The following is a 21859-nucleotide window of genomic DNA, read 5'->3' as shown; positions in this document are numbered from 1 at the left end:
CGGGGCGCCGCGGCAAAGACAGCCCGAGGGGACGGCCAGAGAGCAAGGCTGGGCCGAGGGGGCCTCTCCCCCTAAAGCAGGCACTGTCCTCTGTCACGTTCTCTGAAACACCTGTTTTCTACCAGGACTTCTCAGCTCTTCCAAATCGGGCCATAAAACTCTATGAGCCAAGTGTTTCCCTTTTCACCTGGGCTGCTAGGGTACTCTGGGTTTGCAACTGGTACCCCGTCCCTGCCCCACTCCCCCCAAGAAATGATCTCACTCGGGTGTAGAGTTACATCGTAGCAGTGGATTTATTGCTTCCCACCTCGCATTACAAAAATCCTTAAGCTCCGTTTAACGCTGCTAATCGGGTCAGGTATACCCTCCGGGAGGAAGGGTAACGAAACGATAAATTCATGTGCGTTATCTGTGCGCGCGCGGACCTGTTACTGCTTTTACGCTGCGGCACGGCTTCCAAACTACCTGCAAACGCACGTCCTCACAGGAGGCTGGTAAGGTGGGTCTCACTCTGGGTAGGGCTTTAATACCGAGTCTCGGACAAGTTAAGTAAGCTGCCGGAGATCAGACGACTCTGGGGGAGAAGCTCGGCCGGGAAGCAAGGTCTTACTGCCAAACCACGAGTGCCCGCTCCTGTGCTCCGTGTACACGCACAATGTGTGCACAAGCAGAGACACAGGGCTGTGAGCGTGCTCACACGGCCCTTGCTACCAGCTCCCACGGCTACGGCATAAACAGGAGAAAGCCCAGGAACAAAGCCAGGCGGACGGGCATGCCTCTCCGCAGGCCTGTGTCCCCAGATCCTGGGGCTGGTCGGGACAGAGAAGGCTCTGGACCCGGGGAAGCCGGGCTGGCTTGACCACGAGACCAGAGTGTGATCAGAGATGAGAACGGGGACCTGGTCCCAGGGTCGCAGAGGGCCCGGCCCCTCTTCCTTAACTGCCCTCACTTGTACTTTATTCCTGGTTAGATGTCTGTGCACAGCCTGGGGACAGGGACCTCTTGGTGACCTGAGTCCCCCACCCCCCCCCACCCCAGCCCTGCCCTCGCACAGAGCCGGCACATCATCTGAACTTCCTTGATGGGTCTGTTGGCCCCACGCCCTGGGCTGATGCGCCTGAGCGACCACCCCTGGGGAACCCAGACGAATGAAACCTGAGAGGGCTGGACGCCCTGGTGGGAAACCCTGAGTGATCCAGAAACCAGACCAATGTCCAGGGGGGCGGTGACCCTTCCTGGCACCGAGCTCGAGGAGGCGGACGCGGGGTCAGGCAAGACCCCGACCCTCAGGGGTCACTGCCCGTCAGCAGGTCCCAGCAGGAAGCTGGCTCTTTCCCCACAGGACCACAGGTCAAGGCCACGTGCCCCGGAGGCCGGCACGCTGAGGGGGTCCCGTGGGAGACTCTCTGAATCTGCACAGAACACGGGGAAGAGGGCAGCCACCTCCTACGTGTTGAGCCCCGGGTCGTGGCTCCCTGAGGCAGCTGCTGTGCGTCTCCTAACCGAATGCCCGAGATGGAAGGAGAGGTTTTAGCTTCACGGAATAAACACCAGCCAAGGCACCGCCCGGGTGCAAAGCCGGAGAAGGAGCAGAGGGAGGGCGCCGGCAGCCCCCGCCCTCCCCGGGGCCAAGTTCCTGGCTCGGCCTGTGACACCAGCCACCTCGCGTGGCCCTCACGACAGCACCACGTGGATCTGGACAGTGAGCCCCAAAGGAGGTAAACATCCCGCCAGGGCCTGACGGAGCAGCGCGGAGGCAGGAGGGGGTCCCGGATCCCCCGGCCCCCACCGCCCGCTGTGTCTTCATGACCCTCTGAGGCCGAGGCAGAGCCCCTGTCCCAGGACAGGTACGTCAGCGGGGGTAACCAGACCCAGCAGGCCGAGTCGCGTCTCAAAACCGTAGGCTCAGGAGGCACGGGGTCGCCAGGACGCCGTGGGGTCCGCGGAGGGTTCCTGGACGGAGACAGGGCTGGGCTCCCGGACGTACAGCATCGACGTGCACGCTGAGTCCGGCTGCCAGGCTCGCACGGACCACGCAGGCCGGCCACAGCCCCGCCACCCCGCACTCGGTGCTCCACCGGGCACGGCGAGCAAGCGGACAGCAGAGGGGGCCGGGGTCCTGGCCCCGGGTCTCTCGGGGTCCCACACTTCCGCCTGACCTCTGGGGACCTGTAACCCGGCGAAGGTCCGAGAGCAGAGCCAAGGGCAGACGCAGCTTGGGGGCCCCTGCGTCGGGCCCCCCCCCCCCAAACCCAAACCGCTCAGGAACCTGGCGGCCCCCTGAGGTCTCACGTCCGGACCGCTCACACACTTCGGTTTAAATCCAGAGTTCCAGGGCGGACCGTGGGCCGACACAGCCCCCTCTGCGCTTCTGGAAAAACCAGCCGCTTCCTTTGATCAACATCTGTCCCCCAGCCCGGCCGCCAGTGGCCACAGCCCAAAGAACACATTTGAGGGGCCGAGGCCAGCGCTCCAGGACGTCCCCGTGGCCGCCCGGCTGTGGCCTGCCGAGCGGTGACCGCAGGGCCGCCGGCCCTCAGGTGTGGCTCGGGCTTCGCCTCCTGCCCGCAGGGTGAGCCGGTCGCTCCCGGGGTGAGGGGTCCGTAAGCAGGTGCCGCGCGGGGTCGGGTGTTAACGTTCCTCCTGTTTCCGCCCCCAAACCACCGGCTTCCGGCAGCATCCGCGGGGTCATGTCAGCCTGCTGTCGGACGGAGAGGCCTGGGTGCGGTGTGGCGACACGCAGGACGGGCTGGCAACGGTGGCCTCACCCCCCGGTTAGCGCCGTGCTGTGTGACTTTGGGCCAGCGGCCGAAGCTCTCTGAGTCCTGGCGTCCGCCCTGAAAAGTGGGGCTGCCTGCACACCCCGTGGGCTGACGATTACCTTAGATCGTGTGCGACAAGGGCTCTGTCACTAACCGGGCAGGGAGGCTCTGTGGCCACAGACCCGGAAAAGGGAAGCAGACCCAGCGCGAGGTGTAGAACGATCTCCAGGGATTCGGCGAACACGTCTCATGAGGACGACTCGGGCAACACGCTTCAGCCTCTCCTCTCACGTGTTCCCGGAAGGAAAGTCACTTGCCACGGGCCGCGGTCCATTCAGACTTTATCAAGAGCCACCCACCCAGGAGGAAGCTCCACCTCCACGGTGGACGTGATGGTGACACGCACAGACGTGGAGCCCGACCACAGGAAGCTTATGTTTCAGAGAGGGAATGGGGGGAAGGCAATCAGGGGACAAATAGATAAAACAATTACCAACTGGATCAGCTGTTGTGGAGGAAAAACGAGGGCAGAGAAGGAGGGTGGGGGCTTTCTTGGGTGGCATGGTGGCCGTTGACCACACCTCTGAGAGGACAGGAGTTAAAGCCTAATCAGTAAGAAGACCTCGGTCCTGGGAAGAGTGCGGGAACAGCATTCTAGTCGGAGGGAGCATGTGCAAAGGCCCTGAGGTGGGGAACAGCACCCGAAGACCCGTGTGACCGCGTGGCGTGAGCCCGTGAGGATAAGACACGTGGGGCGAGGGTCACACTGAGCCTGCGACCGTGGCACGGAGCTCGGATCTGATTCTGGCTGTGCTGGAAAGCCACCGGCACGGGTAAATAAGGCCACGGCAAAGCCTGATTTGCGTCTTCAGCGGTGTGGAGCGGGCGGGAGTAGAGCGGGGAGACCGGCAAGGCTGCGGCCGCAATGGAGAGAGTGAGAGCGGGTGGGGAGGGGGGTGCTGGCTGAGGCGGGCAGGAAGGAGTGGAGGGAGAGGGGACAGCTGTGCACACGTCCCAGGGGGAACATGACGTGAGTGCTGGGTGTGGCAGCAAAGCCAGAGCAGGGAGGACGCTGTCTGGGCTCCTGGCCTGTGCAGGCGGGGCCACGGCGGTGCAGGGGGGCGGGCTCGGAGAGCCCGAGGGCTGTGGGCGCGGTGCAGGGGCGTGCGAGGTGCCTGGGCGCCCACAGTCGGTGCTGTCACCTGGACAAAGTCGCTGGGGAGACGCTATGGGGACAGCAAGAGGGAAGGCAGGCAAGGGCCCAGCTCTTGGAGAAGCAGGATCCGGCGGTGTTTGCAAGGAGTGGGGGGGGAGGCGGAGCCGAGACCTGCCCGACGGCGACACGGGGCGTGAATGGAGCGGTGTTTCGGCGGTGGACGCGGCGAGCGGCCATTCCCCCTAAAGAAGGAACTCAAAGGCCCTCATCCTGGAAAACCCGCGGTTTCCCTTCCTGGGCTGGGACGCCCGCGGCCTGGGAGGAGGAACCTCTTCCCGGCCGCCACGGCTGAGCGCTGGGACACCTGGCTCCCACGCATCCACCCTGTGGTCTCAGGAGCCCCTGCTCCCGAGTGGCCCTCTCCTGTCCCCAGATGTGCCCGCGACTGTGCAGAAGCGGCCAGCAAGTTGAGGGCGCAGGTCTCCCGCGGAGCCCGGGCCCCACCGGAGCAGGTGCTCAGCCCCAGGCAGCGGACGGCGGGCCCGCGAGGGGGCGCCTTCCTCCCAGGCTCCCAGAGCGTCCTGAGTCTGTCTCCCCCGCCCTGCCCCTCCCGGGGCGTCAGCAGGCCGACAGGGGTGTCCTGAGGCCCCTCCCCACCCGGCACCCCTCACCTGGACGTCCAGCTCCCAGGGCACCCCTCCAGGCAGGTGCCCCCACATTTGCCTTCCTTGCACCCCGGCCGCCAAAACCGTCTCGAATATGCTGCCCCGCGTGCACTCTCGTCGGGGACTCGGGCGGGGGTGGGGGCCTGAACGCCTCACGTGGCCTCGGCAGCCTTCACCCCGGCCCCCCGCCTCCCTGCACATTATTAGCCTCTCTGTCCTCTGCCCTTCTGCCAGTCACGGCTCCCGGCTGGGTCCGCCCTCCCCACTGGACCTGCCCGGCAGGTGCGGGGACGAACGGGTACCCGGGCCGCATGTCAGCAGCCGGCTCCGGCGGTACCTGCTGGAAGCTCTCGCGCAGGTGGCTCTGATCCTCTGAGTGGCAGAATTCCAAAATGTCCTTTCCGAGGAGATCCTGAATAAAGAGACAAGCGTGAAGAACCTCCGCCCCCCACGACTGACGCACGACTGCAGAAGCATTCGTCTGCATCCCCTTCCGCCCTGTCCCTCCGCTCACCGCGTCGTAAGGGGGACAGTGGACGCGGGGGGCCCCCCCCCCGTGCCCACCTCTGTCCCTCTGCACGCTCGGCACCCCTTCTGCATCTGGCTCAGGCCCTCCATCAGCAGCCCCAGTGCGATGTTACTGGTTCGCCTTGGAGAGGCAAATGGTAATAAACACGCTTTAAAACATTTAAAAATGTTTTAAAAACTTGAGGGACGTCTGCGTGGCTCAGTCGGCGAAGCGTCCGACTTCGGCTCAGGTCATGATCTCGAGGTTCGTGGGTTCGAGTCCCTTGTTGGGCTGTGTGCTGACGGCTCGGAGCCTGGAGCCTGCTTCCGATTCTGTGCCTCCCTCTCTCTCTGCCCCTCCTCTGCTCGTGCTCTCTCTCTCTCTCTCTCTCTCAAAAATAAATGTTTAAAAAAAGCATGAAAAGAAAGCAAATGGCAGGGCAAGGACGGATGTGCTGCCTACGGAAATGGGAACTGTTTTGGTGTGGACAGCGGCACTCTCTCGTGGCCGCACGCACGCTGGAGTGTGAGATAACTGCACTTGTGAAGGCTGTTTACCGTCTACCTTCACCGTCTGCCTTGTATCCAAAGGACCCAGCACCGACCCGAGACCAAAGCGTGTTTTGCTGCAAAACCAGCCAGTGGAAGACGAGCCGTCGCAAGGCAGCTCCTGTGTGTTGTGGGAAAGTGGTCCAGCTGGACGTGGGACGTGTCGTAGGCGGCAAAGGACGGAAGCTAATCCACTGATGGGAACCCGAACCAGCAAGTGGCCTCAGCAGTAGCTGGCAGGGGGGAGGAAGTCCGCTCTGCGTGCCAAGAGGCATCTAGATGCTCCTGGAAGGTGCCGGCGGGTGCACGGGTCTGGCTAGGCACATGCCGCCGTCCGAGGTTACGGGGAATTTGGGGACCAGTTCATTTCCTCCCTGGATTCCACCCAAGAACCTCAAGTTTGCAAGAATCTGGAGATGGAGGTTGGTCCGAATGGTTCCCGTATTTGAATTTGGTTGGTGGCTCTAAAATCACAGGTAAGCGAAAGACCCACACCGGCGTATCCCAGATTTCGTTCCTAGAACAGAGGTCTTCTTCTTTCTTCTTTTAAATGCTTTTTCTTTCGGGAGACATTACAATCCATAGAAAAGTCCTTTACCTAGATTGTCACGTCTGCGGTTTTCACTTTCTCTTGCACGTATGGAAACATAAGTACACGAATGAGAAATATGAAAATATGTGAAGCGAAACATCTTTCATACGTACACACACACCCTGGAAAAGTTCTTATTAAATCATCTGGAAGCAGCAGACAGAATGACACCTGTCCTGAAGTATGTATCTCAAAAAATGGCATCTGACGAGAAAATGAATATTCCCTATGAAACCTAAAAACCCCACTGATACTCCACACATATTGATATTTCTTCAGTTATCTCCCAGACGTCTTTCTGGCTACGTGTCTCCAGCCTGGGGCCCCACGGAAGGCTCTCCCACTGCAGACTGTGACGTTTCGTATCTGGGCTCTCTTAACCTAGAATAACTCCTCCTGCCTTTCTGTGTCTCTCGGGACGCTGATATTTCTTAAAAAAGGTCTGGGACAAAGATCGGACAATATGCTCCTGTAATAAAAGGTCCCCAGTATGTTTCAGTAACAAGGGATTAGGCAAAACTAGGTGAACGTCTTTCCTCAAGGCTTCTCAGTCCTGACACTGAGAATATGTTTTTGTTAAGTTCCCAAGAAGGAGATGTCCTGTTTCGTGATCATCCGAGAGCCCCTTTTCCCTAGAGCATCTTGACTCTGGTTTGTGAAAACTCAGCCAGACGGACGGGATGGCGAGGGCCAGAAGCGAAGGGTTAATTTTAAGCCGTGCAGCCGGCCGTGTGCAACGCCTTCCTTGCTTTGGAAGGACATCCCTCTCTCCCGGCAGGAATATGGATTTCTGTGCCGTGTTCCCTACACCGTCGTCCTGCTGAATCTCGAACAAAGGACAGAAGGGCTTTTCAAGTAAAGGCGAATCTCTAGCCACCCGCCACGGGCCCCGAGCTACGTACCTGGGGTTGGTAGCCAACCACGCTGATGCACCGGGGGTCCACGAACGTGATGACCCCATCAGAGCTGTGTCGGGATAAGAACTCCGTGGGCACCGACACCCCACTCATGTCCATGCACACGGGAGAGCTGGTCACCTGCAAGGAGGGATCCGCACTGAGGTGGTCTTGACAGAGACAGGGACAGGGGCAGGAGAGGCAGAGACTGGGAACAACCCACGGGGAGTTAATGTCACAGATGCTTCTGTGTCATCGGTACAGCGGGTCTGAAACGTTCAAAGGGGCGCCTGGGTGGCTCAGTCGGCTGAACGCCCGACTTTGGCTCAGGTCACGATCTCGCGGTCGGTGGGTTCGAGCCCCATGTCGGGCTCTGTGCTGACAGCTTGGAGCCTGCAGCCTGCTTCGGATGCTGTGTCTCCCTCTCTCTCCGCCCCTCCCCCACTCACGCTCTGTCTCTCTCTCTCAAAAATAAATAAATGTTAAAAAAATTTTGTTTTTATATCTCATGTCTTTGTCTCTTCCTCTAAAGAGGAAAATTCTAGGCGCTCCTGGGTGGCTCAGTCGGTTGAGCGTCTGGCTTCAGCTCAGGTTATGATCTCGAAGTTCGTGAGTTCGAGCCCCGCGTCGGGCTCTGTGCTGACAGCTCAGAGCCTGGAGCCTGCTTCGGATTCTGGGTCTCCCTCTCTCTCTGCCCCTCCCCCACTCATGCTCTGTCTGTCTCTCTCTCTCAAAAATAAATAAACATTAAAAAAAAATTTAACATTCAAAGCGTCCTGGCCTCGCCTTCGACTAATTGTACCCTTGGGCCACCTTACGTTCTGAGCCTCAGTTTCCCCACCGGCCAGTGGGAACAACGAACCCCCTGCGATCTCACAGGGTATGCAGCTGGTGCTCAGAGGTGTTCCTACTCTTCCCTTCCCCACCTTCCCCTGACTCAGGATGGCAAATGGCTGTACGGGACGGGTCAGATGTTTGGACAGTAGACGCTTGTGGAGCGAATGTTTGCAAGGCTTCACTCTCCACCCCCCCCCCCCCACCACTGTGAGGAATAAGCAATGCTTATCACACGTGGATACGTGAATGACGCCTCTCAACCACGTGTCTGAAGGCGGTGAGACCTGGGAGCCAGGAGCGCGACAGGCTAGCGTCCCCCGAGCCACGTCTACTGTGGCCCGCGGTCGCCGGCAGGGGCTGGCATCCTGCCGTCCCTGCTCTCTCCCACCTCCAGCCTCCGCCCTGCCCGGCGAGGGGGCCGGAGCCCTGAGGACGCTGGGCTCGCAGGGCTGGGGGCAGTCACCCACCCGCTCCTGCTGTCCTCCCTCACCTGGAGTCTTCCGATGGCCACGAGGCAGTACTTGCTGCCCTGCCCCACGTCCGCGTCCTCCTCAGGTATAGTCATCCCTGAAACGAGACAAGCCGGGCTCGTCCACACCTGCCCAAGGCGGATGGAAAAGGGCAGAAGCGCCCAGGCACGTACGAGTGGAGCCAAAAGTACAGATACGCGTGGGCCACCCAGGGTCTGGGGAGGCGGCAGTGGAGGGACCCGCCCGGCCGGCGTCTCCGGTGGCCTCCCGGGGCCTCACACCTGCGTCTGTGGGTGACACGCAAGATGGTGAGGAAGATGAAGTGCAAAGTATCCATTTGGACATTTGCAAACTTGGCCAGGACGTCCAGCTATAAAAGAAACCTCGGGAAGAAGCACAAGTGGGCATTTCTGGTGCCGTAAACGTTTCATTTGCACGGACTCGAAAGGACAAAAGGGGATGGTTACCGAGCGCTGAGAACCAGAGCTCTCTGGGGCGCCCGGCTGGCTCAGTCGCCGGGGCATCATTAGACTCCGGATCTCGGGGCTGCGAGTTCGAGCCCCACGTTGGGCGCGGGGGTCGCCTAAAAATAAAATCCTTAAACAACAAACAAAACCCCGGTGCTCTGGAGAGGCAGGACCTGGTTCAAACAACCCTCATTGTTCTCTGGTCGGAAAAGAGTCTTCTGCCCCGTCCGGCGGGGGTCTGGCAACGCGCGTCGCTCGTGGTGCAAGGTTCCTGCCTTAGTGAAGCAAGCGAGCGTCTCTTACGCCGCGCAGCTTATCATAAATACCGCCACACTGGTCACCCCAAAGCTTCCGGGGACGCGACCCCACAAGTACGGGGACAGCCCCTCACCGCCAAGCGCGGCTCTGAGAGCCAGAGAAGCGTCGCTCCGTTCCCAGCGTTCCGTCCCGTCCGCTCCCGCAGGTAGCCGGTCTCTGAAGTTTCTGCTTCACCTGTGCTGTATTTCTCTCCCACCCAAAGGAGCAGGTACACGCGTCGTTTTCTTACCTCCTCTCCTTTGGACCGGGAAGAGGAGCGTACCTCAGACACTCCCGGGCTTTCGCTCACCTCACCGGACAGCAGGTCCCGGAACGCATGCCCTCGTTATTCCCAGGTCGCAGGTACCGGGGCTCATCGACCACTTGCCCGCGTGCGAACGTGCAGGTGTTTCTCACGCTGGGCAATGTCAACGCCTCAAAGAACCACCTTGTGCTCGTGCGTCTTCCGGCAACTGCGAGGAAGTGCGCCTGCAAATTCGCCCAGGGGACACCCGTCCCAGGGACTGCCAGGTGCAGGGCAGGTGCCGTCGTAGGCTTGGGTGTTGCCAATTTCCCCCGGGAGGGGCGTGCCGACGAGCATTCCCACAACGTGTCCGAGAGGCCTGCGTCCCCCCAGTCTCGGCCAGCGGAGCGTGCCGTCACATACGTGTGAGGACCAGTTTTGGATCCTGCCCTTCCGTGAATTATCTGTTCTGTCCCTTCCCCATTTTCCTACTGGGATTTTGGTCCTTTGACTCTCAATTTTCTCTTGAATGTTTATTTTGGAGAGAGAGAGAGAGAGAGAGAGAGAGAGAGAGAGTCCAAGCAGGGGAGGGGCAGAGAGGGAGGGAGACACAGAATCCGAAGCAGGCTCCAGGCTCTGAGCCGTCAGCCCAGAGCCCAACGCGGGGCTCGAACTCACGGACCATGAGATCATGACCTGAGCCGAAGTCGGCCGCTTAACCTACTGAGCTTCCCAGGCGCCCTTCTGCCTCTCAATACTCAAGAGTTCGTCACATATTAAGGGATTAAGTCCTTGTCGTGAATATGGTCTCCTGGTTGGTGCCGTCTTCTGGCTTTGCGTATGGCGACTGAACAACTTTAGTTTTTATGGAGTCAGATTCATCAATCTTTTCTTTTACCACCATCGTTCTTAAAATACCAGCAAGCTCTTTTATGGAGTTCCAGAAAGCCATTTCCTACACCAAAACTCACCCGTGTTTTCCCCTGATGTTTTCATGCTTTCACTTCCTACATTTAGATCCCTAACCTACTGGAAACTATTCTCGTGTGGGGCGTGCGCTACGGGATCTGATCTCTGTCCGAATGGCTGTTTGTCCATCCACATTTATTAACAGCGCAGTGATCTAAGATGTTGCCTTTATCCTACGATAAATTCCCATACACCTTTGGATCTAACTCTGGGCTTTCTCTTCTATTCTACTGGCCAGCGGTCTATTAAGCATCAGTCCTGTGCAATTTTAATCACAGAGGCGTTATCGTAGGGTTTAGTATCTGGTAAGGCTGTTCCTCTCTTACACTTTTTCAGTGTTTTCTAGGCTATGCTCAGGTATTTACATGAAGCTTAGCACCAGCTTACTTCACTCCACAAAACAGCTTGCTGGTTTTCTTATCCGGCCTGCGTTAAATGTATCAATTAACTTCACGAGAACGGACATCTTTGTGATGCGGAGTCATCTTCCCCAAGAACAGGGGGCATTTTCCGATTCGTTTGAGCCTGCTTTTGTGTCTTTGGGGGGTGTTTAAAATTTTCCTCGCATGTACTTGTACTCTGTACACTTACTAAAATTATTCCTAAGTCTTTAATCGTCTTCTGTTGCTATTTAAAGGGGGTTCGCTCTACCGTTACGACTTCCGTTTATTATTTACGTATACGGGGACGATTGATTTTGTATGTCAGCACCGCGGTGAGCCATTTCACTGAATTGTGCTACTGTTTCAGTTAGCTTTGTGACTGGCCCACTGGGCTTTTGCAGGTGAACTATCACAGAATTGAAAAGACGTCATTTTTTCTTCTTCACACATTTAGTTGCCTCTGATTCATCTAAGGGAACGGGCTGGTATCTCTTACGACGCTGAAGAGTGGTAGAGAGATTGGGAAGTCCTGCCTTGGTTCCGATCTTACTGGAAATGCCGGAGATTTCTCGATCACATAAGATACCTTCTTAAAAGACAAGTTATCCCTGAATCACTTTGGTATATTCTTGAAAATCTATCTAATGCCTTCATAGGAGACATCTGGATTCTAACATCTGTTACGCACACAGTCGATTACAATATATTGTTTTACTTGAGGTATATGAAGAAAATGTGCCCTCACACAGACAGGTAGCTGGAGGAGGGAGAAGTTTTTTCTCAGATCATTGTGGATGTTAATCTTTGATGCTTTCCTAAATCTTGACAAGTGGCTGTTTCTCCTTTTTTTTTTTTTTTTTTTGTTTATTTATTTTTGAGACATAGAGTGTGAGCAGGGAGGGGGGAGCAGAGAGAGAGGGAGACAGAATCGGAAGCAGGCTCCAGGCTGTGAGCCATCAGCACAGAGCCCGACACGGGGCTCGAACCCAGGAACCGTGCGATCGTGACCTGAGCCGAAGTCGGACACTTAACCAACTGAGCCACCCAGGCGCCCTGACAAGTGGTTGCTTCTTTAAGGTCAACTGCAATGTAAAAATAAAAACGGTATCAATGAGTATTTCAGAATGTTACATTCTAACAGATTGGTCTAACACTTTGAATGGGCCTTTCACTGATACATGACTGGAACACAATGTATTGATCACTAGGGAAATACTGGTCCATCAAATCACACAGATCTAAATGTTGCCACGTTAGAATACATGATATTTTAAAAATCTGACTTGCTAGTTAATACCATGGCGTATTTCATCAGAAACATTTCTAGGTATTGGTCAAGACCATGGTGGTGGACACAAGTTTCCCAAAATTCACATTCTTACTAGAAAACTTTAATTGTATCACTGACAGCAAATACTATCATTTTCATTGAGGTGACAGGTTCATTTTCATTTTTTACAAAAATATCTGCCAAATACACAAATTTATCTACTTATTTTTTAACGTTTGTTTTTGAGAGAGAGAGAGTGTGCACGCGCATGCATGAAAGCAGGGGGGTGGACAGAAAGAGGGAGACAGAGGATCCCAAGCAGCCTGATGTGGGGCTTGAACTCACGAATCATGAGATCATGACCCGAGCCGAAGTCAGACACTTCACTGACTGAGCCCCCCAGGCGCCCCCCAAATATGCAAGTTTAAATAAACCACAGTTTGTCAGTCATTCTTTCAAGTAAAAAATGGCGTGTCATAAAAAAAGCCACTTGTTGGGCTCACAACTCAAACAACTGCACATGTGCTTCTCCCGGACACAACCACTATGCTTGGATATGCAGCACAAGTGGCTGTGTGCGTGCGTCCTTCCCATTTCAGGGTCCCATCCGGTCAGTGCTTTTTACAGCCTCATCAAGGACATGCTTACGCGAAACCAGCATTAAAAAAATGTTACACTGTCTTTCACTGCAAGCGTGCGGTGACCACGACGGCAGGTTGGTGGCACTGCCTTGACGCACGCTGAGGCTCCACAAGTGTCTACCCGCCACTGCTTACGCACCACCCGCGCAAAGCGGACGCAGTTTAAAGGTCCAACCACGTCTCAGTGCCCCGGGGAAAGCGTCTCAACTCTGCGCGCCTCTGAGACGGTCTCCGGACGCCCGGGGTCCACGGAGCAGCCCTGACAGCGGCCACTGCACGTGCTGTCACCCCCCAGCCTGGGCCTCCCGGCCTCGTCTCCGCTGATCCTCTCCCCCTGCCTCCACTTCTAGCCACACAGTAACCGGACCCGAGACGGTCCCCGACTCGCTCTGCCTCTGGAGCTCCGGGCCCTGACTCCACCTGCCTCCGGGGAAGATTCACCCCTGTCTCACGCCGTCAGACTCAACCCTGCCCAAATCGTCCTGCCAACGCCTGCTCCCCTGGTCTCCCCTCCTGCAGAGGACGGCTGGTGACGTCTCCCCCTTCCGCGTCTCTCCCCTCCCCCTTCCTCCTGCTTACGCATAGTCCCCTCCCCCTCCCGCGTATGTGTACGTCCCCTCCCCCTTCCTCGTATGCATACATCCCCTCCCCCTCCGGCGTACGTTCCCGCCCCCTTCGTCCCGCGTACGCGTACATCCGCTCCCCCTTCCATGCCGGCAGAACGCAGGTTTGTTCAGAGGGGGCTGTGGCCACCCCGTTGGAGGTGGCGGTGGTCAGGGACGCAGCTCTGGCCTGTGAGGCGTGAGCGGAAGTCCCTGCGCGAGGCTCTCAGGAAAGAGCCTCCTTTTGGGGAGCCCAAGCGTGATGGTGGAGCCCTTGCAGCCATCCTGAAGGCAGGAAGCCACGGCCACACGACAAGGCCTCCAGAGATGGGATGGTCACCGCGTACCTAATGACGGTCTCTTGACTTTTCACCTGCAGGCCCTCGACCTGTCTGCACTCGCCCTTCCGACAGATAAAGGGTACGCGGTCCCCCAAGGCGGCCAAACATCCTTTTGCTTCAATTTAACCGTTCTTCCTTCAAAAATGGCCCAAGTGCCCCTTTCTCCTTGTCACTCCTCTGAATATGCTTCTGGCCGGGGCATTCCCCTGGAAACGGTTTTCCAGGATGCTCTAGGTATGACCATTGCCATGACCTCGCTTCGTTTATTCTGGACACTAGGGAACGTGGGTCCCTGGCACGGAAGGCGGGGCAGGCAAGGTGTGAGTCACGCTGACAGCCGTCCACAATACGCTTGCCCATGACTTACACTTCCAGCCAATTTACCTTCCTGCCTGAAACAGCCGGAAACAAACAGATCTAAGAAACAACGGTTTTGGGGGCACGTGGGTGGCTTGGTTGGTTAAACGTCTGCCTCTTGATTTTAGCTCAGGTCATGATCTCACAGTTTGTGGGTTTGGGGCCCCTGTTGGACTTTGCACTGACAGCATGGAGCCTGCTTCGGCTTCTCTCTCTCTCTCTTTCTCTCTCTCTCTCTCTCTCCCTCCCTCCCTCCCTCTCCCTCTCTGCCCCTCCCCTGTTCACTCTCTCTCAAAAATAAGTATTAAAAAAAAGAAACAATGGTGTTCAAGACACTGTATATGAGACAATAAATAAGAATCATCTGTGAGGTATGGAAAGCAAATGTGCCCGACGATTGCCCCAACTTCTCGCCTTAAGAGTCTCCAAGCCGGCAGCTTAAATTTCACAATGTCTACCATCAGATAAAAAATTACCAGGCATGGAACGAAGCAGGAAAATATAACCTATAAATAAGGGAAAAGATCAACCAGGCAGAACAGACCCAGAAGTGACACGGATCTTAGAATTAGCAAACACACTGAAACTGTTTTTATAACTGCATTCCGTATGTTCAAATAGTTAAGTCGAGCCAAGGGAGATATTTTAAAAAGACCAAAATCAAATTCCTGGAGATGGAAACTATAATGTGTGAGATGAAACCTGTCCTGGATGTATTAATGGCAAAGGAGGGATGTGCTTCAAAGGCACAGCACTGGAAACGATCCCACATTAGAAACAAAACGATTTTTTAGAGAAGTGCACACCAGTGCGTGAGCCATGGAAACCTCAAGTGGCCTGATATGTGCACCTGGGGTCTCCAAAGAGAGAGAAGGGAGACAGGAAGGATATTTGAACAACTAATGGCTGAACACTTTTCAAATTTACTACAAAGTATGAATCTACAGATGCTAGAAGCCTGGCGAACCCCAAGCACAGGAGCTATGACAATTTCAGCAGCACGCAGCATCACTTGTCGAAAACCAGTGACAAGATCTTCCAAGCATCCAGGGGAAAGGGACACGTTGACCTACAGACAAAGAAATGCGTTTTAGAAGAGTCGATTTCTTGACAGAAACAATGCAAGTGCGTGTATTTTAAAGTATCGAGAGAGAGGGGAAAAAAAAGCTGTCTACCTAGAAATCTTTACCAAGTGGAAAGGTCTTTCAGGGCGCCTGGGTGGCTCAGTCGGTTAAGCGTCCGACTTCGGCTCAGGTCACGATCTTGTTGTTCGTGGGTTTGAGCCTCACGTCAGGCTCTGGGCTGACAGCTCGGGGTCTGGAGCCCGCTTCGGATTCTGCCGCACGCCGCGGTGCTCACGAGGGGCACGGCGCCTACTGTCGAGGACGAGTTCCAAAACTTACTCGCAAGGATTCACGTCCTCACTCGCCGATTGCTCAGGCACGCCTTGACCCACAGCCTCACTTGAGCGCGCACAGAAAGAGGTGGAGGGGCCGTGGGGGTTGTCCCGTGCGCCCTTCAGCCCCCGCTCTCCCGCACCCCCATCGTCTCCCATCGGTTTCGGCCGTCAGTGGCGAAGGCTCCGGGGCCGTGTGACGCACGCCGTTCTTCAGGTGTCACGGACTCAACGCGGTCCCAACCCTAGCTTTTCCCACAACTGGCCAAGTGAGGTTTGTCCCAAATCGGCGCCTGAGGCCAGGACCTCGGTGCGGACGGTTCCTGTGGGAGGCAGGCCAAGGAGGAGGGCGCGAGGAAGGGAGCGGTGTGACAGAGGGGGAGCCCAGCCGAGGGTTAGCGCCTCCAGGCTCCGGGCTCTGCTCGCGACTGTGCGAGGCGCCATCCCTTCAGGGAAGCCGCTGGTGCGGAAAGTAGTAAGATGCCACACCGCGATGCGGGGCGCTGTCAGCCCGGGCCGGGTCTCAGCTCCCCAGGACCCGTCGGCCGCGGCTGGGGCTGAGACCGGGGCCGGGCGCCCGAGGTGTCCGCGGGAGCGACCCAACAGGACCCTCGGTTCCCGACACGCGAAAGGGGCGAACGAGCCCCCCTTGCGGGGACGTGGCGAGGGCCGAAGGAGACCGTGTGCGTGGAGCTCCCGGCCCGGGGCCTGGGTACCGGCCGCCTTCTCTCTTCTCTGCCCTCGCTCTCCAGCTGCTGGGAATCGGTGGGCTTGTGGGCCAGGAAGGCAGCGGGCACAGGTGCGTGTCCGCCATACGTGGGATCAGGACACGGCGCCGCAGGCCGGGCGGGGAGCGGAGGGGCCTGTGCGAAGGGCGCTGTGGGGTGGCCGGCGTGAAGGGAAGTGGCGTCAGTTCCAGCCTCTGGGGGGACCCCGCAGGGTCAGGCTCTCCCTGGCCGATACCCGACACCGCCTACCGGACGCGCTGCGGTTCGTTCGAGAGTCCGTTCTTCGTCTAACAGGCGCTGACGGAGAACTTCCGCAGAGAAAAAAAACAGCCACAAATTCTCTTCCACGTCCCTTCCACCGAGGGCTGAAGTTGGCTTCCCTTGTGACGACTCTGACCAGTAAAACACAGTGGAAGTGATGCCAGACCGCGGCCCCAGGCTCGGTGGGGCGGAGGAAGGCTGTCCTTACCGCACCGCGTCTAAGGTCCTCCCCCACGCGCTCCGCGAGCATGAGAAAATGCTGGTGGTTTTATGCCAACCAAGGAAAGGAAACGAGTCCTGGTCAGAAGGGGTGGCAGCCTAGACGGGCAGAGGAGGACGTGGGACGGGGCCCGAGACACCGGTCCGGGACGCACGCGGACAGGCGCGCCTGGGAGAATGTCTTTCGGCCAACCAGGTAAAGTCACGCTGAAATAATTCCTTGGCTTTGCAGGAGTGCAGCGCAACCTGCTGCATGAACGGGTTGGGTCTCAATGCGGGCAAGTCACGGAGGGAACGGGATCCAACGGTGCGTCTGTGAGGTTTCCAGAAAGTCTTCAGTAACGCCAACCTTCCTGAAGGGACCAGGTTCTTTAGGGGCCTAGGTCTGAAGGATCTCTCAGGACCCTGGGCTCGGCTCCCCCAGGAAAGGGGCGGCAGCGAGGCCGGCGGGCCAGACGCTTGTCCGGGCGGCCCTGCCACAGCCCCCACGAGCCCGGGTCTGCCCGCCGGTGCACCTGCAGCCACCCCTCCGGTGACTGGGGCCCAGCGGCTGCGGGTGCCCGCGGGAGGCGGGGCGGCTTCAGAGTGGCCCTCTGTTCCGACGCACCTCGGACACGGCGGTCCTGGGCCATCCTCGGGTTACCCTCTGCGTATCTGGATGGTCTCTGTTTTCCCAGTGTTGCTTCTGCGCCGTCCTCTGGTCCCACGGGATCTCGAAGCACGGCTTTCACTCAGTTCCCAGCAATAGAGAGACACGTATTCCCCACTGAAAACGAGCAAGGGGTCTGAACGTTACTCCAAACGAGAAGACGCCCGAGTGAGTAATGAGCACAAGGCACGACGCTGCCCATCGTGAGCCATTCGGGAAATGCGAGTCAAAGCCACCTTGCACCTAGCACGATGACTACAGCTTCGAAAAATGCAGTGACAAATGCTGGTGAAGCTGCGGGCAGATCGGAGCCTCCCACGCCGCCGGCCGGAACGTGAATCGGTGCCAGGGCCTCGGAAAACAGTCTGGCGGCTTCCTCACGAGGCTCAGCACCGAGCTACCACGTGACCGGCGCTCCACGTCTAGGGACACGTCCAAGAGCCATGACACGAGCACTCGTGCACGAACGGTCACAACAGCACTCCTCACGGGGCCCCCACGAGTGTCAACAGCCCTAACACCTAGCACCTGCTGAGGGGACACACGGACAATGCAATCTTACTCACAACAAAGAGGAAGCCGTGACTCGCGCTGTAGCGTGAACCTCGCCAACTGTCGGGTCGAGGGAAAGAAGCCAGACACAGGCATCACGTGCGGCACGGGTCTGTGGGGGGCGTCCAGAATAGGGAAGTCCGTGGATCTAGAAAGCGGGTGCCTAGAACTGGGGGGAAAGGGGGGCTGGCTGTCATCGCGTACGGAATGTCTTGTGGCGGTGGCGAAAATATCCTCGGATTCGCGGTGGGGACAGTTGCAAAACTACGCGAAGGCACCGAAATCCAAGAGACTGTACGCTTTACATGGGTGAATTTTATGATATCTGCATGATATCTCAATCAAGCTGGTGTATTAAAAAAAAAAAAAAGATTTTGAAACACAAAGAGGTGGAGCTGAAGGGAATAAAAAGCCACCCGAAAGTCCCACCAAAACGGGGGCGCCTGGTGGCGCAGTCGGTGAAGCGTCCGACTTGGGCTCAGCTCATGATCTCGCGGTGCGTGGGTTCGAGCCCCGCGTCGGGCTCTGTGCTGACCGCTCGGAGCCTGGAATCTGCTTCGGATTCTGGGTCTCCCTCTCTCTCTGCCCCTTCCCCGCTCGTGCTCTGTCTCTCTTTCTCTCTCAAAAATAAATAAACAGTAAAAAAAAAAAAAAAAAAAAAACGGTCCCACCAAAGCCAAAAAATATCAAAGGTGACAATTTGGTATACTTTTGTCTTTGTAGAGCATATTTAGAAACTATAGAAAAATAAAAGATAAACGTTAAAAATTACCCGTAATTACGGGAAGAGTGTTTATGCCCTTTACTGTGTATATAATAAAAGGTCTTTTTTTTTTTTCTTTTTCCCTCAAACTGTTTTGTAACCTGCTTTGGAAACTTTAGAACTTACTGGGAAAACCTCTCGATGTGTTGAAACATCTGTTTGTCGTTTTCCCTTTGTACGGCCGGACGGTGATGCGTCGGACCCGAACCCTTCGGTCCTGAGCCATTTGGTGTTCCAGCTTTTCGCTCACCTGAGTGATGCCCCCACCCGCACCCTTGCAGACAAAGACTTCCAGCAGATCGAGGACTTCTTTCCTATAAAAGTTCCTAGAAGCGAAACTGCTGGCTCAGAGAACATAAACGGTACTTCGCTATTGGGTATATTTGCTGTTCTTTTATTTCATTTGAATATATATTTATTTTCCATTTGTTCTTTAGGGGCCAGCCTGTGCAGACTCTTTGATACCAAAGAGCTCTTGGGGATCGTTTTTTTTTTCATGGATTTCCAAACTCTCATTACATGCTAAGAATACACGGGGCTCACACAAGTTACTTTTTAAGTTTGTTTTCTAAAGAGTATATTTTTTTCTTTTTCTTTTAAATGTTAATGTTTACTTACTTTTCAGAGAGAGAGAGAGACAGAGCATGAGCAGGGGAGGGGCAGAGAGAGAGGGAGACACAGAATCCGAAGCAGGCTCCAGGCTCTGAGCTGTTAGCACAGGGACCGACTCAGGGCTCAAACTCACGAGCCGTGAGATCATGACCTGAGCTGAAGCTGGACGCTGAACTGACTGAGCCACCCAGGCGCCCCTTGACTAACTCTATTTTAATGATTAAGTCCATTCTGTTAAATAAATGCATGTGGGAAATATCCCACCTATAGCTCCAAATCAGATCCTGGAGCCTCCACTTACCTGGTTAGATTGTTGGTCTGAAGGCTTTCAAGAGTCTCTGCAGAAGAAAATCGTCCTGCTTCCTTCTTAGCATATAGTGTCGATCCTTCTTCCCTAATTAGGAAAAATCTGACGCCTTGCAGAAATGATTGATTCAGTGTATGGCCCCAGAAGATCAAGAAGCTAAATTGAGAATTGCAGGGTCATTTCTAAAGGAAAAGGAATATCTCATTTTGGGTTTAGAGAAATGCACACTCTCCTCTGGACATCCTGAAAATGTCACTTTTTAGACCCCTCTGGCTTTGTTTTTTTAATTTAATGTTTATATTTATTTTTGAGAGAGACAGAGCATGAGTGGGGGAGGGGCAGAGAGAGAGGGGGACACAGAATCCGAAGCGGGCTCCAGGCTCTGACCTGTCAGCACAGAGCCCGACGCAGGGCTCGAACCCACGAACCGTGAGATCAGGACCTGAAATGAAGTCAGACGCTTAACCAACTGAGCCACCCAGGCGCCCCAAAAGTATTTTCTTACTGTTTAAACAGAATATTATTAAAGAATAGATGATCAGAACGGTCAGTCTTTACCCTGTAATTTTGGCCTTTGGGGTTCATTCTCTGAAATGACCCCTACCAGGGGCGCCTGGGTGGCTCAGTCGGTTGAGCATCAGACTTTGGCTCAGGTCATGATCTCGCGGTCTGTGAGTTCAAGCCCCTCGTTGGGCTCTGTGCTGACAGCTGGGAACCTGGGGCCTGCTTTGGATTCTGTGTCTCCCTCTCTCTCTGCTCCTCCCCTGCTCGTGCTCTCTCTCCCAAAAATAAATAAACATTAAAACAAAATTTTTGAAATGACCTCTACCCTAAGGTTATGGAAAATATTCACCTATATTTTCATAGAGTACTTTCAAATTTCGTATTTTGTCTTTAATAAATCTGAAACTTATTTTTGATATGCTTGACATCATGTTTTTCCAAATGATTAGTCAGTTGTCCTCAAACTATGTACTGACCAATTTTTTCCTTTTTCCACTAGCCGAAATGCTTCCCCTCATCACATAGCCCATTTCTAAAAATACTTGGGTCTCTTTTGGGTCTTTTTGTTCAATAACTTGATTTGTACTTTCGTGGCACATTTTAACTATTCAGGTTTTAACACACGTATTTTCATATTTGGTACAGAAATTACTCCCCAGCAGTGTATTGAGATTTTATTAGCTATTTTAATATTTATTGGCCTGTATGAATTTGAGAATTAATTTTCATTTAGAAGAAATCTCAATGGGGCAACTATTGGAACTGTATCAAATCTCTACACTGGTTTGGAACTAACTGAAATCTTTATAATGCTAAACCTTTGTCTCAAAGACTATGCAGGATGCTCTAGTTAGCTAGGTCATTTGTGTCCCTCAGTATTATTTGGTAGTTTAATCCTACGCATTTCTTTTTTTAATGTTTATTTTTATTTATTTTGAGAGAGAAAGCAGGGGAGGGACAGAGAAGGAGAGACAGAATCCCAAGAAGGCCTGTTCTGTCAGTGCAGAGCCCAATGCGGGGCTTGAACCCACAAACTGCGAGATCATGATCTCAGCTGAAGTCAGACACTTAACTGACTGAGCCCCCCAGGTGTCTCAGTACTCTTACACATGTCAATATTTTTAACGTGTATGCTGTAATGTTGCTATCTTCATAAATGGGTATTTTTCATATTGTATTTTTCTAACTGGTACTGATTTTTTGTTTTTCTAGAATTTCCTAAATGGCTCTGTACTCAATCTCCTAAAACATTTTCCGTAGGTTAGATTTGGTTTTTCTGGGAGATCATCACATCCTCCGCAAGTAATGTTAATTTCATCTTACTTTTCTTTCTTTCCTTCCTTTCAAGCAGTAATTGTGTCTTCTTTCCTCTTCTCATGTGATTGCTGTGGGTGGGGGTCTCACAGCAATGCTGTGTGAGGGGGCCGGGGAGCACTGGCCCCTGCAGTGAAGGCCCCGGACCCTTCCCATGCTTCCGCGTCCCGTAAGGTGTTGACGACCGTTTCGTCCATGTTAAGGAAATATGGTTCTTTCATTAGTTTCTAAAGATATCTATTTTTAATATTTGCTGACTGAAATTAATTTCTGTCATATAGCTTTTGTCTTTTGGATAATTAATGACATGAACAGATTTTCTAATGTTAAACCACTCAAGCAACCTTGCAATCGTGCATTTGATTTGCTGACCCTTGTACTTAGTGTCTTATATTTACAAATGAAATTGCATTCATACTTTTTTTTTTTTTTAATATGCCCTTACCAGTTTTGTATCAAAGTCGTGCTAACTTTAAAAAACAAAGCAGTGCACTTTCTATCTCTTCCTATACTCTGGAAGTGTTTAATAATTTGCCCATAAAACCTCCA

The 21859-nt window shown here is 54.8% G+C and overlaps 1 protein-coding gene across 7 annotated transcripts in view; it reads right to left on the bottom strand.

Annotated features, from left to right (window-relative positions):
* Window positions 1-21859, bottom strand: part of ARNT2 (aryl hydrocarbon receptor nuclear translocator 2) — a 149513-nt gene that overhangs the window by 27740 nt on the left and 99914 nt on the right. For all 7 annotated transcript variants that reach the window (XM_081795824.1, XM_078449095.2, XM_078449090.2 and 4 more), the window contains 3 exons: window positions 8455-8531; window positions 7134-7268; window positions 4921-4995 (listed from right to left, as the gene is read on the bottom strand). In XM_081795824.1, coding sequence (XP_081651950.1) covers window positions 4921-4995; window positions 7134-7268; window positions 8455-8531 — 287 coding nt within the window. The remainder of the gene's footprint in view (window positions 1-4920; window positions 4996-7133; window positions 7269-8454; window positions 8532-21859) is intronic.

The sequence above is a fragment of the Panthera onca genome, chromosome B3, assembly GCF_046562875.1.
Source record: "Panthera onca isolate mPanOnc1 chromosome B3, mPanOnc1 haplotype 2, whole genome shotgun sequence".
Classification (NCBI taxonomy): domain Eukaryota; kingdom Metazoa; phylum Chordata; class Mammalia; order Carnivora; family Felidae; genus Panthera; species Panthera onca.
Note: the sequence above shows the minus strand (reverse complement) of the source record. Positions and strands in the feature narration are given on the sequence as shown.